Here is a 15,574-nt window from a genome sequence, read left to right on the forward strand (position 1 = left end):
AGAAACAAAAGTGTTTCGAACAAACAGCAAGGAACCCTCTGCATGTATATGATAGAGATTGAGCGTGGAAACCCAAGACAAAGAGCCCTGGAAAAAAAACCCTTTTATTAACTGATACACAGACTCCAGCTTTCATCAGCTCGTCCCTTCAGCTAACTTCTCAAGAAACACATCTGTTTTTTAATAAATGTCATTCCAGTGAAAGGTCTTTGTGCTATCATCTCTCAAGAATTACCTCTTTTATGCACCATCTGAAACGATAAAGTTACCAGCAGCAACAGTGGCAACTCTCCTGCTCCACCTCTCTGCCTGCTGAACGCAGCAGGCCCACACCTCCAGCTGATGCAGGAGCGCAGTCAGTCTCCAAGCAGAGACCACCACCAAGCCAGCCCTAGGCTGGGGAAACATTTTGGGAACAAGGGTACACGTCAGCCGGGAAGGGGGAAAACGCCAGTCCTTTCACACGAGGCGGAACGCAGCCGCGAGCCTCGAGGCTGAGCCACACAACCGAGTTCCCGCACCGTGACAAGCGACCGAGCACAACCGAGGAGAGCTTGTGTGCCTGGCCAGCCCGCAACAAACTGGAGGTAAAAATGTGCAAGCTTAAAACAGAGCAAGAGAGATTTTAGGGGAGAGGGGAAAAAAGCGTGAGCATAAAACAGCAAGAGAGATTTCAAGAAATATATTCAACCTCACACACAGTCAATTAGCATGGCTCAGCTGATGCTCAGCAGCTTTCCACGTGCCTGAGCCTTCAGTCATTTCTGACATCGGCCCAGCTGTGAGAGAGGCTCTGCATGCTGTTTCTTAGTCACCCTGAGACAAAATATAGGCTTTTGGGTGTCTGTCATCTTGCAGGCATTCTCTGAATTTGATGCAATGAGACCTACCTCCAATCACGGATGCCTTTCACAGAAGAAGAGAGAAAAAAATAGATAGATTTTTATAAAGCAGCCACCTCTTGCCTGTAATGGCAATTACATACTTGCCTAAAAATGGCAACTGAAACCCATGTTCATAAAATAACAAGCATGTAAAAGAAGAAAAAGAGAAGAGGAAAAAAAAGCTGAGAACAGACAACAGATCAGGGAATGCTAACCCACTGGCAATAGCTCACTACTGTTAAGAGTAATGATATATTAGAACTTGGGCATAAAATAAGCTTGCAGTAGCCCTCCGATATCTCTTATTGTCCCAAAATTATGATAATTAAGCAACTTATATTGATACTAATAAGAAAAATAAGACTACATTTATGATTCCGTATTCCCTGGATTTTACATGGTAGTTATTCATGCTTTTTGGTTACCTGATGAACATAATATTCAAGATCATAAAGCGCCGCTACTTTTTCATCCAGCGTAGAAGCAGAGCTGTTGAATTTGCCAATTAATTTAACCATGATTTCATAATCGGTTTCCAACTTCACGTTCAGCTTTTCAAACTCCTCCTTCAGCTCCTCTATGGGACGGAACTTCTTCCTCACCTCTTCCTCGTGGGCCTTGGAAACAGCAGACAAAAACCAGATATGAAGGCAGGTGAGAAACAGTCCTGAGGGAACAAGTCATCTCAGAAACAACCCCCAGCCCCTACATTATTTACAAGGTGAATGTGGCTGTCTCGGCAAATGGATTTACTGCTGTGCTTTGGAGATGCAGGGGCACAGCTGGAAGGTACCTAGACTCTCCTGGGAGAACATGTCAGATGCAAAGCCTGAGAGGACTTCTGCTCAGGTCAAGACTCTCGGCTGCTTGTGATGCTTCCTACTGCCTGACTTGCCACCTCCGGTTCAACTGAGTGGCTGCTGTAGATCCCACTGCACTTAGGCATTAACTCAGGGCCGCGGCCTGCACGCCGCAGCCCAGACACCTGGAGGTTATGCACTGCGGCACTAAGCACTGCAACATTTAAGGCAGATCCTTCTGAATGCAGCCCTAACAAGAGCAGAACAGCCTGCTGGGTGCTTTGGCACTTCTAAGAAGCCCATCAACCTAGTTATCTCTAAAATAATGCCCTTGGTTATCAGCATGAAATCCCCAAGAAGTTTAGCCTGCACCTATTTGTACACCATTTCTACATCCTATACGCCTTTCAAAAGGACATAAAGCACAAAAGCAGGAAGCACTGCTGTGCTCATTTTGCTTGGAAGTGGATGTTTTCAAGACCTGACTGGATAAAGCCCTGAGCAAACCTCCTCTGATCTTACAGACATCCCTGCTTTGAGCAGGAAGTTGGACTGGAGACCTCTGGGGGTCCCTTCCAACCTGAATTATTTTGTGATTCAATGCCACAATGTTTAGCCTAGCCAGCGGTGACATCAACATCTCCTCGGATGCGGGTAAAGCATCTTTCCTCATCCCAATCACTTAACACGTTTCAGAATCACTTTCTCTCTCACTGAAACATATGTATTTGCTATCGGGGCCAGAAGACAGAAGCTGTCAGAAAGCAAAGTCGAAGGACTAGCTGCGAGATGGCAAATGGCTGAAGTACAGGGCCAAGGGGCTTCTGCTGGCAGCTTGTTGAGCAGCGCTGCCTGTCTCCCTTATACAAAGGGTACCCTCAGGGGCTTGACAGAGCGCGAGAGCTGAGCAAAGGCATGCAGTAAGCAAGGAAAAGGCTCTCCCAGAGAAGGCTGCAGAGACCAATGCTCCAGCATCACTGCCAAAGACACCGGGTCAGGCAGGGAGTGGACCTGGCACAGCATGAGGAAAGAGAAAGCAGAGAGACCAGGCTGAAGATGGGCTACCCCAAGGGCAGGAGAAAGCAGCAAGGAAGTCTGTTCAGAAAAGGATTCTGTCACAAACAGAAATACTACGGGATGTTTTTACAGGTGATCCCCAACGAGAAGGTATGCATGGGCAGTGCTCCTTCCTGCCTAACACGCTCCGGTGACAACCACTGCCCCTTTTTGGTACGTGTGAATGAAACCTGAGGACTCCAACCACACAAGCAGAACTGTTTTTGCAATAGCATATACAGGAACATGCCTAGCGTACCACAATTTGCTTTGACATAGTTACTTCAATTTGTTCCCTGCAGGAGTGAGTTTAAATGGAGTACTTTGCATCCATTAGACGTAGCTGTTTTTAGCTCAGTTGCTGGGACAATAACTACTTTAACAATTTTATTTTAAAATAAGGCTTATTTTCACGTAATAAGGTATCACTAATTTTTGCATTTAAATGATACCCCTTTCAAAAAGTCCTGCTATCAGTATTGCTGGCTGCTACATAAATAATCTTCTGGAAAATAAAATGCTGCCCAGGAACTGGATAAGGAAAAAAAGACCTTCTGGGACTCAAAGACTTCGTGGCCTTGACTCTTACCTCAGTTTTACTCCAGCTGAGGCAATGTCAAGGTACCAGGAGGAGCTAAGGCTCAGGGAAATATTCTTAAGTGGCAGAGGAGGAAAAAGGCTGTGATCAACCTGATGGGTCATCTGTCATCCAACCAGTACAATGCCAGGGACTACTACTGTCCTGGGGACCAGCTCCAAGCCCGAAGGGCGCTGAAGGAGCACAAGTAATTCATTTTATTTTAGATTGTGGGCTCTTTGTAACTAAACAGGCAAGAGCTGACAACCACGGTTCAAAGTCTACGTTAAACTAGTTGAGAAGTAAGTCTTATTCACAAAATTCCTTGGTGTTCTTTTCATGACTTTTCTGAAACAGGACTGCATCCCAGGCTTTATGCCGCCCTCGGTACCATCTCTGGCAGATTTGTCCCTGACTCCAGTAGAATAAGAACGAACCCAGGAGACATCCTCCTGATCAAGACAACCCCAAGTAACTACCGTACACTCGCCAATTTGCTGAGAACAGAATAATGAAACAACAGTGCTCTTTTTCTGCAAGCCATTCAAGTCCAATTCTTACTCACTGATTTACTATTTCAAAGTATTCACCCAGTAGCTGATATAAATAAACTTCAGCCTAGGCTTCACCAGAGCCATTTATTTTTCACTACCCAGGGCACGAGATTAGACACTTAAACCATGAGATCTCTCCTGGATCCTGCTGTGCCACTGAAAGGGGGTGTTATGTCCGATGGCTTGTCACCACCACTGAATCCAAAACGGAGTCTTAGCTGCACAATACTTTTTGTACTTTTTCATTCTAAGGAGAATAATGAAAAGAAAGTAACTTCCCAGACAAACAACCGCCATGCTGAAATTCATTCCACTTTAGGGTTTTGCAGACATTTTTTTGAACCAAGCAGCAGTTGAACAAATAAATCAAAACAATGGATAAAGAGATAATGCAAACAATGGAAAGGCAGTCAGCCCATGGGTTCACAGAAGCGTTTGCAAGAAATTCTTTGTATGACTAATTCGGGTCTAATCACACTGGTACCTGAACAGAAAACTTAGGGGAGAAGCAACTCAGCATAGAGCTTACTGATTGCAGCTGCTTTTGGTTCATAGGAAAGATCCCATGGTTTCCCTTTAGCATTGATACGTCAAGGAAGAAATCTGGTGTTTGGATGGTTATGTGAAGACTCTGTGTCTAGTTTGCTGGTTAAGATCCCCCTCGCTTGAGTAAAAACTAGAAAGTATCGTCATCTGATGGCTGACCCGTTGGTAAACTGCTGGTCCCAGCCCATTCCATCACTGCAGCCCCTCTTCCACTGACAGACCATGGAATAATTATTACTGAGAAACACTGAACTATGGGGGTATATTTAAGTAATTACAGACAAAAGAATCAGCTTGCAACACAAGGCCCTTAAGCCTAAAATGAATAAAAGTGGTCTAAAGTTTTCCATTTTTACAAAAATCCCAGAATTAATAACAAAAGGGATGAAAGTTGTCCAAGAAATATGTAACTGGCAGAGCAGGGAAAGTATTTTAGGCACGCGTTCACCAGATTAGTCGGTGTAGTATTAGTCGGTGAGCAACTTCTTTAACCATCACATTTCCAGGACGTGCTACACAGGGCATTTGCACTAGTGTGTTGTACATTGATTTAGAATTAGGGAACTATCTTTACCATTCTTTCCATCTTCTCACTTTCCTTCATTTTAGCCAAAGCCTTTTTGAGCTCCTGTGATGTGAATGAACTTGAGTCAATATCCACCTTGCCCAGCCTTGCAGAGGAAAGAAAACAAAACGTTGTATGAGTGAACAATTTTATCTGTCTGATTTTCATGGCAATACAGTAACAATGGATAATATCAGGAAGAAAGAAGCTAAAAGCACTATATTTCCACATATCTCATCTACCATATAAAGAAAAACTCCATGCTCAACAGAAGATTAGGCTGAGTGCTACATTTCTTGTGTGGTTTGTAGACATCTCACCCTGACAATCATAAAAGGCTTCATAATCTGCATGCATGATCCAGAATCTCAACTCCTAACACACAATAAAAATAGCCAATTTATTTAGGCTTCTGAGTTGCATGTAGGAATATAAAAAAGAGGAAATGGGACACAGCGGTGTTTTTTTGCCTGTGAAACTAGAACAGCGCCAAGGACTTCCAAGCTTTAACATGGATGCACGGAGACCTACAGCTGAAGTGCTCATGATCGTTATACACAGATCAAGTTAGGGAAAGGGTAATTCCAAAGAGAAATTAAACGGAAATGCTAAGCAGCACATTGTGCTCCTCTTTACATTGACCTCATTGGTTTGGGGAACTTATCTTGGCCTGTAACACTCTTGCACAGGCAGAAGGAAAGCCAAAGATTGGAGCACTGTTAAGAGCTTCTTCCTACCTTGAATGTAAGTAAACAGGGGGAGGGAAGGAGGGAAGGGGGGAGGGAAGCAATGGCAGATCTCATGCACTTTGGGAAAGAAAGCTCCCCACAGTTATTAAGCCTCTTTGTTGTGAACATACCAGGAGGAAGGTCAGCGCAAGTGAAATTTTTTTTTTTAAACAAACTAAAAAATCTGGGTACAGCAAAGGCTGTGAGATCTGAGGAGAACAGCAGCAACAACTGATGTGCAAATGAATGCTCTAAGCCCAATAACAACAGCAAGTTAAACCTACAACTAAGGCCAACAGAAACAAAGCCCTCACAACTGCTCTGGTGGCTTCAGTGCAGAGAATCGTTTCAGACTGACTGCTGCAGATGTTTCCAAGGAGCACGTGTCCTTCACAGCACCATGCTGCACGTTTAGTTTCAGAATCACGGCATGCGAAGCTATGAAGACCTCTACGAATATGCGCTCAGAGCACTTCTACCGCTGTGCCAAAAGGGAAAGCAAAGGATAGGGCCCAGTTTTCAGAACTGCTCAACACCTAAACCTGCAATTAAGTCTCTGGAAGAGATAGCAATTCAGCACACCAGGGAACCTGGCTTCTAATAAAAGACACAAAACCTACAGCCCATCTATCTCTGCAGAGCAAGAAAGCAAGTACTTAACATGACTGTACCTTTTTCTTCTTTTCTCTTCTCTCCTGCCACTTTTTCCATTTTCACTGTCTGAGAGTTTGGCTTCTCTTTCTCCTGTCTGCAGATTTAATCGTACATGTGACCCTGCAGGAACAGCTTGACCTACAAACAAAGGTTAGATTATTTTAGGCCACACGCATTATTTCAGGTTTGCACGCACAGGGAAGTCACACACTTCTATTTGAGAGAAAGGGAATCAAAGCCGCATAAAAGCCTTGGCCTGTATTGTGAAAAAGAGCAGGGCTTTTCACTCTGACCACTCTTCCTTTCAGCCCTCCAGCAATGCCCCTTTGACACAGGGGCCACTTCAGTCTTTCAGAAATACCATGCCCATCTGCCTGAGCACTTCTTCCCCAGCTGCATGCCCTTCCAGCCAGGCTGCTGACTTCATTACAAAGCATGTTAGGGGAGGAGAGCCCCTGAGCCAGGCAGAGCTCCCATGAAGAACACAGGCTCCCATCTTCATAAAGCAGTGATTTGACCTTAGCGCGCCAGTGCCTAAGAAACCACTACAAAGCTTCATCAGGAGTTGATTTTGAGATTCTATGGACACGGGTAAAGGGCATAAAACACACAGCCACCAAGATGAAGTCAGAGCAGACATCAATTGTTCCTTCAGCCACATACACTGAATATCAAGTGGACCACTATGAGGTTGTATTGCTTTGGAAACTTGTATTAAAAGAAATAGTTGATCACTGTTATATGCCAACGAAAATACATGGAATACAACATTAAGGTCTTATTTTAAATAAACGAAAGATGTGAAATTCAGACCGTTTTTCTTGGTCATTTCTTGGAGAATGCCACAATTGCATCAAAAACATGTCATGAGGGACAACCACTGCACAGGGATGGAGAGATGGCAACATTTAATTCCATTGTCTTGAGTTGGCTCCTCTCTTTTTAATGCAAGAAATCTGCCTGCTTAAGAGAGTAGGGTCACAGCTGAGCGGATGTGGAGATCTCGGCTGTATACACACAGCAGTACCCAGGCAGACACGCGGTTGCTCTTGCTCCCCGCTATGAGAATTCCCTATCCAGTCCTCCCCTTTTCTGTTTCCTTTTTGCCTAAAAAGATGTCTAGAATAAAATAACACAGCTTGTATGAGACAGATAGCATTTCCTACCAAAGGGAAATGAAAGCGAGGATAATAAAGGATTTCTTGCAAGAAATACGACGTGTTCTCATAAAACAAAATCCTCTCGTCTAGGGAACATCCAGACCGACTCCACCTACTCAAGACTAAAGAGACTTTTTACTAATCATAGGATTTAGCGTTTCCTACATAAGACTAGAATGTTTGCTACAATTTAGACAAAAACATTTCAAAGCCTAAAGACTCACAACAGGTACAAATTCATTTACAGACTCCAGAGAAACCCAACTTAGAGGATTTCCTATTAAAACAAGCCATATTTCTGATAGCCTTTCTCTCCACCATACCCTTTCAGCAGAAAGTAGCATCTGTTATGGAGAAGGACAGACACGATTACCTATCTCCTTAAAGTGTGCAGGGACAAGTTAAACGTGCCATTTCTGTGTGTCAGTGAAGAAGCACATATATACTCCTTGGTAAGCTTTCCACTGGTGATCCTCCTGCCCCAGCTTTTCTGTGGCTCCATAAGCCACAGAGGCTTTAATCTATATGTCTAGAGACGAGCATCTTCCCATCTTCAAAAGGTGAGCTGTGCAGAAATTTGCTGTGATAGCTGAGATGTTCCCCTTGCAGGCAATCTGGCTGGAGCAGCTACGATTTGCCTTGCAAAAATGAGTTTGTAAAAATTCAGTGCAAAGGATGACACCTCATCTCCTTTCTGTGTTTCAGGAGACGCCAAGACAGGAGACTCCCGGCAAAATAAAACGCATAAAACAGTGTTACATGCTGAACATACAAATACATTAGGATGTCTTCCTCTTCCACAGGTATGAACACCACTTAGCCTAAGAGAAAGAGGGGAGAAAGCTAGGTTCTTCCGATCCCAAAGCGAGTGCCTTTCCTCGCCAGGTCAAAAGCATTCAGCCAGCCACAGTTACAAACACATTATTTTCTGAAGCAATTCCTGAATTGTCAAATGTAGCCAGAAATAAATGTCCCTGTTAGAATAGTACTGTATATTCTAGCTTTCATGTTCCTTGTGCATCTGGACACATTAGTTCACTCTGTTGCCAGGGGAGAGGAACAAGGCTGATGGGCTTTACTTAAAAGAAACATAAAAAGGGAAGGAAACCGAGCAGCCTCCAGTAGCCTGAATGACTCCCATGTGACCAGTTCTCCGAGCTTCTATTTTCAGCAAGCAGTAAATAAAAGAGAATGTGAATCCCAGCGTGTACGAGCTTACAAACGCAGCACAATTGAATTAAGGACGTTACTATCAGAGAAGACACAAACCTTTCCTCCTTCACCTTCTTCATACTTTCCCAAACGGAATTTGACTAAGACTGCGCCAAACCCACGAGCAGAAATCTCAGCATGGACGTGCTTAAACGGCAGTCGCTCCAACAACCACCTCTTCTTGCCACTGCGCGCAGCAGCGCAGGTTCATGCCACAGCAGGACAAACATACTGCTTTATTAAATAAATTAAGAACGACATCCCTGTTTTCAGGAACAAGATTTCGGTAGTCACTTAAAACATGCAAGGTATTTGAGACAGGATGAGGCCTCCGCTCTTGTTTAGTTTGGGAGATTTTTAACTACTATTTGTAAAGTGTGCTTCAGGTTGGATTGACATGAATAATGTGATTAAAATCACTAATTTAAATGAGCAAGCTGAAAAACCTGAATTCTAATCTTGTTTCAATATGTAGCTCCTAGACATTACCCTTAAAAAATAGTTGATTCTCTTTGATTCCTATAATTTGATACTATTCAACAACTAGGAGTACACACCAGATCTATACATATGTAAGCAGTTATATAGCTTCCCATTCTATTGATATAGAATTGTATTCTTAACAGGTTTTTTTACTAGAGAATTTCATTTTTCCTTATTTGTATCAAGTTGCATTTGGGAACTGAAATTCAATTTAAAAATGCATAAACAATCTTAGATTTCAGCAATTTTAGCACCTTTTACCTCCTCCTTGATACATAAGGAAAATAAAAGCATGCTCATCAAGTTTCGCATTGTAAGTGGAGGCACTGAGGTTATGGAAATTAACCTGTTATTGAATGGTAACATAGAAACAAGGGGTAATAACAGAAAAATTAATAAATCCATTTCATTTAAAATAAAAAAAAAAAAATCTGAGCACCTATTTTTCCCCCACGCTAGCCAGAGCAGAGCTGCTGATGGGCTTCCCCACCGCAGGGCTGCTAGGAGAGCGGAAGGGACGCTGGCCGGCGTCTCTGTCCGCGCCACCCTCGGGGCCAAGACTGCTGTCACAGAAACTCAACCCCTGGTTTGGTTTCAGTTGTCCGAGGCGAATCGAACTGAGCCAGACTGGCGGGTTTCAGCAGGATGCCCAAATCCACCCGGTGGCAACGTGCTCCCGGGGCCAGATGCGAGCCGGGCTCCGGCTCAGCGGCTGCTGCCTGCCGGTCCCCTCCATCAGTCAGCCCTGAGCCTCGCAGCCAGAAAAAACAGACAACGTCCAACAGGCAGAAGAGGATAGCAAACGCTGACTCTGCACGAATGACAAGGTATTTATCGGAAATAAATGTCAAAGCAAAGTATGACTTATTTTCAAAGCAGGAGACACTGATCCTGTGGCAATGCACTACCACAGTGTTATTCTCACTGTCGATTTAATCCCTTTATCTATCGGAGCTGGCTGCGAGGCTCGAGCCTCGCCTGCACGCGGCTTTGGGCATCTGGACAGGCTTTCCTCTCGGACCGAGGTGCGTGGAGTCCCGATGGAGACCAGCACCCACGTGAAACGGGGCACGACCGCTTTACCACCCGTGCTCCTCCCCGAATAAAGCGTCCCGCTCGCCGGCTCCCACGAGCCCTCCGAGGCACAAAGTATCGGCATGCGAAAACCACACGGTGCTTCTAAGGTCTTTCTGGCCTATTTGCATTCATCCGATTTGGACGTATCCCGTCTGTCTTGAAAGCTGCTTAAAGCGACACCAAGGAAGAATTTAATTTATAGCCCTATTCTTTTAATCTTGGTCAGCCAGATTTTTTTCAGACATCCGTTTATTTCTTCTTATAATATATTAGATGGAATAACAGCACCGGAGTCAGCTTCAAGGCACCAACTCGCTCTCAGGGGTTCTGTTGACATTTATAAACTGATCCTATTTCTCTCTTGTGTTTTATGTTATCAGCTAAACCTGTCGACTTAAATTATTGCCTTGTAACCAAATCACAGTTATCTATTATTCTGCTATGTGTACATTTCTGGAGCTTTGCGCCTATATCAAGTTTTGCAGAGGGTGAAAACAAGACTATAAATAAATAAACAAATGGAAAACAGCATTCACTCCCATTACGTTGACGGGAAAGAGCCGGGCGCATTATGCACAAAACGATCACAATTAGAGGGCTCCTGGGCTGAAGATGTATCACGCAGTAATATTCAAGTAACTCTACCCTTTTTTCAGCAAGGATCAAACGGCCAAGCATGTTACCTCATTAAACGAGAAAGGTCTAATCCCACGCAGCACACTTCCAGTACGTCACTTCATTTAGTGCTGGCCACAGTTGGCTGCTGGTTTTGTGGAGACACACAGGGGCAAGGCTGAGCCCCAATTCATTATATATAGCAACAGGAAGGCATTAAAACAGCGAGGAAGGTTTTACCTCATGCATATTCATGCATATAGCAGCTTTACAACATGGGTTATATGTGCTAAGTCACACAGAGATCAAGTAATAACTTACTCTGCTGCTGTGATGAGTTTCCCCATCTCCTATCCACTACTCATCCCTCTAACTTGCCCAATTCCCAATCGCAACCCGCCAAGCTGCCGAGTAAGGGCTGCGCGGCACGGCCACAAGATTCTCCTCCTCCAGAAACACCTCCAGGCACCGCTTTGGCCCCTGCGGCCGAGGAGGGCCCTTCTGGGAAGGCTTCTGCAACCAGAAAAAGGGGTGACCCAGTTCTCCAGCTCCCCGAGGCAGACCCCTCCGCTCCCACACCTGCCCAGCCCCCTGCCCACCTTCTCCCCAAGTGAGTATCCTCATTCGGTCTTGAGGAAGGAAAACAAACAAACAAACAATTAACAGTGTGAAAATCCCATTTGTGAGTCAGTAACTGGCTCTGCAGTTCTCAGAGATAATCTCCATACCTGAGCAAGTGTCAGATAACATCTTCTTTTCTTCACTTTGTTTCTTTCAGCACAGGAGAACGAGGCAAAAGGGACTTTCTTTTTAATATAGGCAACAAAAAAATAGGCAAGTCAATACGTGAATGTTCCCAGCAAAACAAACTGGCAGTGCTGCAATATTAAAAATAATAAGGCTGTACAAGACTGACAGTTAGAGCATCCTCGAGAAGTTATCTGATGACAGTATACCTATTCCTTTAATAAAATAATGATTAAAAAAAAAAAAAAAAAAAGAGGAGACAAATCCCAGGAAGCAGCGCAGCTCCTCTTTGCTGGCACAGAGTCAGATCCTGATGGCTACGTGCCAGGGCACAAGACGAGAGGTGCACCGATGCCCCAGCAAGCGCTGGGGAGAGGCTGGGACATGTCCACGTCCTCCGGAGCTCCAAAGTGCCGTAACCAATCGACCAGCAATAGCAAGGCTAGGCCCCGGGCACGGAGCCCAAGAAGGCTCAGATCAGAAACATCTCTCAGTGGCACAGGGCTGGGGACAAGCACCCAGGCAGCGAGGTGCGTGTTGGGCTGCGGGAGGGTAGTACAACTGCCTTGGCACACCACCAGCCTTCCTCCTCCTCCAGCGGGCTCTGGCTGGGGAGCGCATGGGGTTTTACGCAAGCAACCTCGCCGGCCCTGTGCTCCGGCTGCATGACAACGCCGTCCCTTTCTCACGTGTAACGCCGTGCTCGATGGAAAACAGAGGGACCGGCCTTAATCTGAAGGGGGTCGGCATGTGCTCCGAGTCTGGCCTCTCCGGTTAGTACTGTCGAGCAAGGAAGAGGCAGCCAAAGCCCGAGTTTTTATGAGGGTGAGTCATTACACTCCTTGGATTGTTCATTATTTCTAAACAGAATATTTTTACATATAAAAGGAAGAGGAGAAGGCACAGGTCAGGAAGAGATGGGTTATTGATGGGAAGAGGAAGCACAGAGCCTGAATCTCATTTTACTATTTCATGCCACTTTTTTTTTTTTTTTTTTTAAAAACTCATCTAGAGCCTTTCATATGATTTCTCTATCTGGCACTCACAGCTCCTCCCAATTAAGTACCATCTGAGACGGTAATTAGTATGCTATGTATCACCTCTTCCAGATAGCTACTGGGGAGGTTTAACTGCATCAAGCCTAAAAGTCCTCTGCTGAACCCACCCCACCAACCACCCAGCAAGCCAACACGTTTCCTTTTACCTCATTTGCAGCACGCAGTCCCTTAGAAAACTCATGCTCAACATCATCTCCATTCACATTTCAAGTACAAATTCCTATGATACTGTACCAAATGCTTTACTAAGATCTCCTGGCAACTTCCAGCGCATCTCTTACTTCAATTAATGCCGTGCTACTGGGAAATCAGCCTCGCCTGTTGAGCACAACGCATCCTTTATGAAACACTATGAGGTATTCGCTGCCCATTGCTCCCTGATTTCTCCGGACCGCGCAGGCTGTGACAGCAGGAGCTGTAATTAGCTACGTAATTAAGTACAGAGAAAACTCTCTTTTATTATCGCTATATGTTTGCCATGTTCATAAACCTGTTTCCTAAGCACGTGCTTTTGGTATCTGCAGGGGACAGGACGTAGGATGAACTCTTGGTATGACCCACTACGGCCATTCGCATAATGCCATTTCTGCCACCAGCTGCTTGCCTTGGGAGCCAACGGCATCGCCGTGTTGTCTCTGTCTGCAAATGAAAAGTCCTGGTAGTGCAAGACTTGTTTTTATCGTTATTATTTTGTGTTATCGTTGCACCTAGGAGACACTGATACGGACAACGATCCCGCTGTGCTATCTGTAGTACAAACAGAGAGATGTCCCTTCCTGGGATTACGGAAGAAGCTGTGATACAGGACTTTTGTCATTACAGGAAAAGCAAACAATTCAAACTGCTGTTTTGTTTTACTTTCCAGAGTACATAGACAAACACAGAAATATCTCTAAGAGCAGCAATACTCAGGCTCGACAATACTGATGGGATCCTACCAGCGGGGCTGAGCAACGGCAGAGTTCAGTGAGTACATCTCTGCCTGTGTCCGCTATGTGGACTTAACAGACCTCACATAAGGTAGCATTACCCCGGTATAAGGCTACAAAACCCCCAGATTGCAATATTTTGCCTATCCTTATTAAAAATAAGGAAAGCCATTCTAAATTGCATATGCATAAACAAAATATTATGACAGAGTCATGAGCATCACTGCCCCAGAAATCCCCAAAGGAGAGGGTTACACTCCCCCTAAAGAAATAGCCAGCTCTCAGCAGTAACTCACACTAGTGTCTTCCAGAAATGACTGAATCTGATCAATTATTGAGGGACTGAATGAAGAGCTGAGAGGAGGGGAGGGAAAAAAAAAAAAAAGGTAACAAACCTAAGGATGTTTCATATTAAACGCACCTTAGTTGATCAGTTTATTTGACAAACCTTTTATGTAACACTCCACGCTATGCTAAAAAAATATCCTACAGTTCAGCCTGTCAAAATGGTGATGTCTGAGTAAGAAATCTCCAGCACGATTTTGCCCAGCACCCTGCAGTGCTGCAGGGACGGAAGCCATTGGAAATGCTTGAAGTTAGCCAAGGGTGAATTAGCTCCCAGTCTGAGCCCTCCTGATGTTGCTGGCAGCAAAGCCACCCGCAGGAGGGGGCGCACCCCAGGGAAAGCCCCAAATTCCTGCACTGTGATACATCCCACCACGACGTGCCATAGACTCGTGTCTTTGCCCAGGGACTCCTCCTGCGTCTGAAAGAAGGAACACTCCACTGATTTCAGCCGCGCTTGAATCATACTCTGAACAGAGCACTGAGAAAGCACCATTTTCCATTCCAGTCTCTCATCAAGTTAGAGACGAGTTATTTACTGGTGCTTGCTGGGCTATTATTTTCCTTTGACCGATGCCACAAGCATCACTGAGTGGACTCAAAGCGCCAAGGGCTCGGTAAACTCAAGATTAAGGGGAGACAACTCCCCACAGTACACTTTGGGGGAACTTTATCTTTTTTGCATAAGACTTTAAAGCCAACAGCTAGGTTACTGCAATAATGACGATGTCTTCAAACGCCATCCAGGGCTACTGCTCTAACATTTGTTTATCAGAAAAGAGTTTTAAAGCCACTCTTTTGTTCTAGCGCTAAGAGGTCTCCTCTGCAATTTGTTTTTCCCAGCAGATATAATGAAAACATTTAAAAAAATGATTTTGGAATGAAATCTCTCCTTCCGTGATTTGATCTGCAGCTAACAGAGAACAAAGCCTCTCAAGAAGTGTGCTTTCCAATACGTAACACTTAATTAGACATGCAAGCGCATCAGTTAAATTTGGACACTCAGCTGGACAACCACTTATGTCAACGACATGACTGCCAATTTAAACAGATCCAGTGCTCTCCCACTGCACCACTATTTCTGCTCTCTCAATTGATCAGCAAGTGCTAGGGGCCACCAACCTGGTTATTCAGTCCTGTGCCATGTGAGCACTGGGCTCAGGCTCCCAAACGCCTCTTTAACTTGCTAAATATACCTGCTGCCTCTGCATGGCTCTGCCTCCTCTCCTCCTCAGGCTCTGGCAGTGGGAGAGCAAACGTGGGAGGGAGAGGAAGGCAGAGCAGCAAACAGGTACCCTGCATTTAACTCCCATCTACCATCACTGGTGGTTATTTGCCTACTTCTCCCAAAGGCATCTCCTTCCCCTTTCTTCCCCCCTCTCTCTCTCTCTCCTCACTCTCAGCTTCACTTTCCAAGCTGAAAATGCTCCTGCAGTGGCCACAGCAAGAGTCAAAAGACTATTTTCCGTGCATGTCACCCTCATGCAGGAGCATATGCACAGAGCTGAGCTAAATGCCACCTAAAAACTAATCTAAAACTCATCCCTGTCTTGGTAGGGTAACCAAGTTGGCTATCACGCTCCA

General features: G+C 44.9%; 1 protein-coding gene across 11 annotated transcripts in view; it reads right to left on the reverse strand.

Annotated features, from left to right (window-relative positions):
- SIL1 (SIL1 nucleotide exchange factor) overlaps nt 1-15,574 on the reverse strand; it is a 116,790-nt gene that overhangs the window by 44,584 nt on the left and 56,632 nt on the right. For all 11 annotated transcript variants that reach the window (XM_068959135.1, XM_068959139.1, XM_068959140.1 and 8 more), the window contains 3 exons: nt 6,382-6,502; nt 4,992-5,088; nt 1,310-1,501 (listed from right to left, as the gene is read on the reverse strand). In XM_068959135.1, coding sequence (XP_068815236.1) covers nt 1,310-1,501; nt 4,992-5,088; nt 6,382-6,502 — 410 coding nt within the window. The remainder of the gene's footprint in view (nt 1-1,309; nt 1,502-4,991; nt 5,089-6,381; nt 6,503-15,574) is intronic.

The sequence above is a fragment of the Struthio camelus genome, chromosome 13 (assembly GCF_040807025.1).
Source record: "Struthio camelus isolate bStrCam1 chromosome 13, bStrCam1.hap1, whole genome shotgun sequence".
NCBI lineage: Eukaryota > Metazoa > Chordata > Aves > Struthioniformes > Struthionidae > Struthio > Struthio camelus.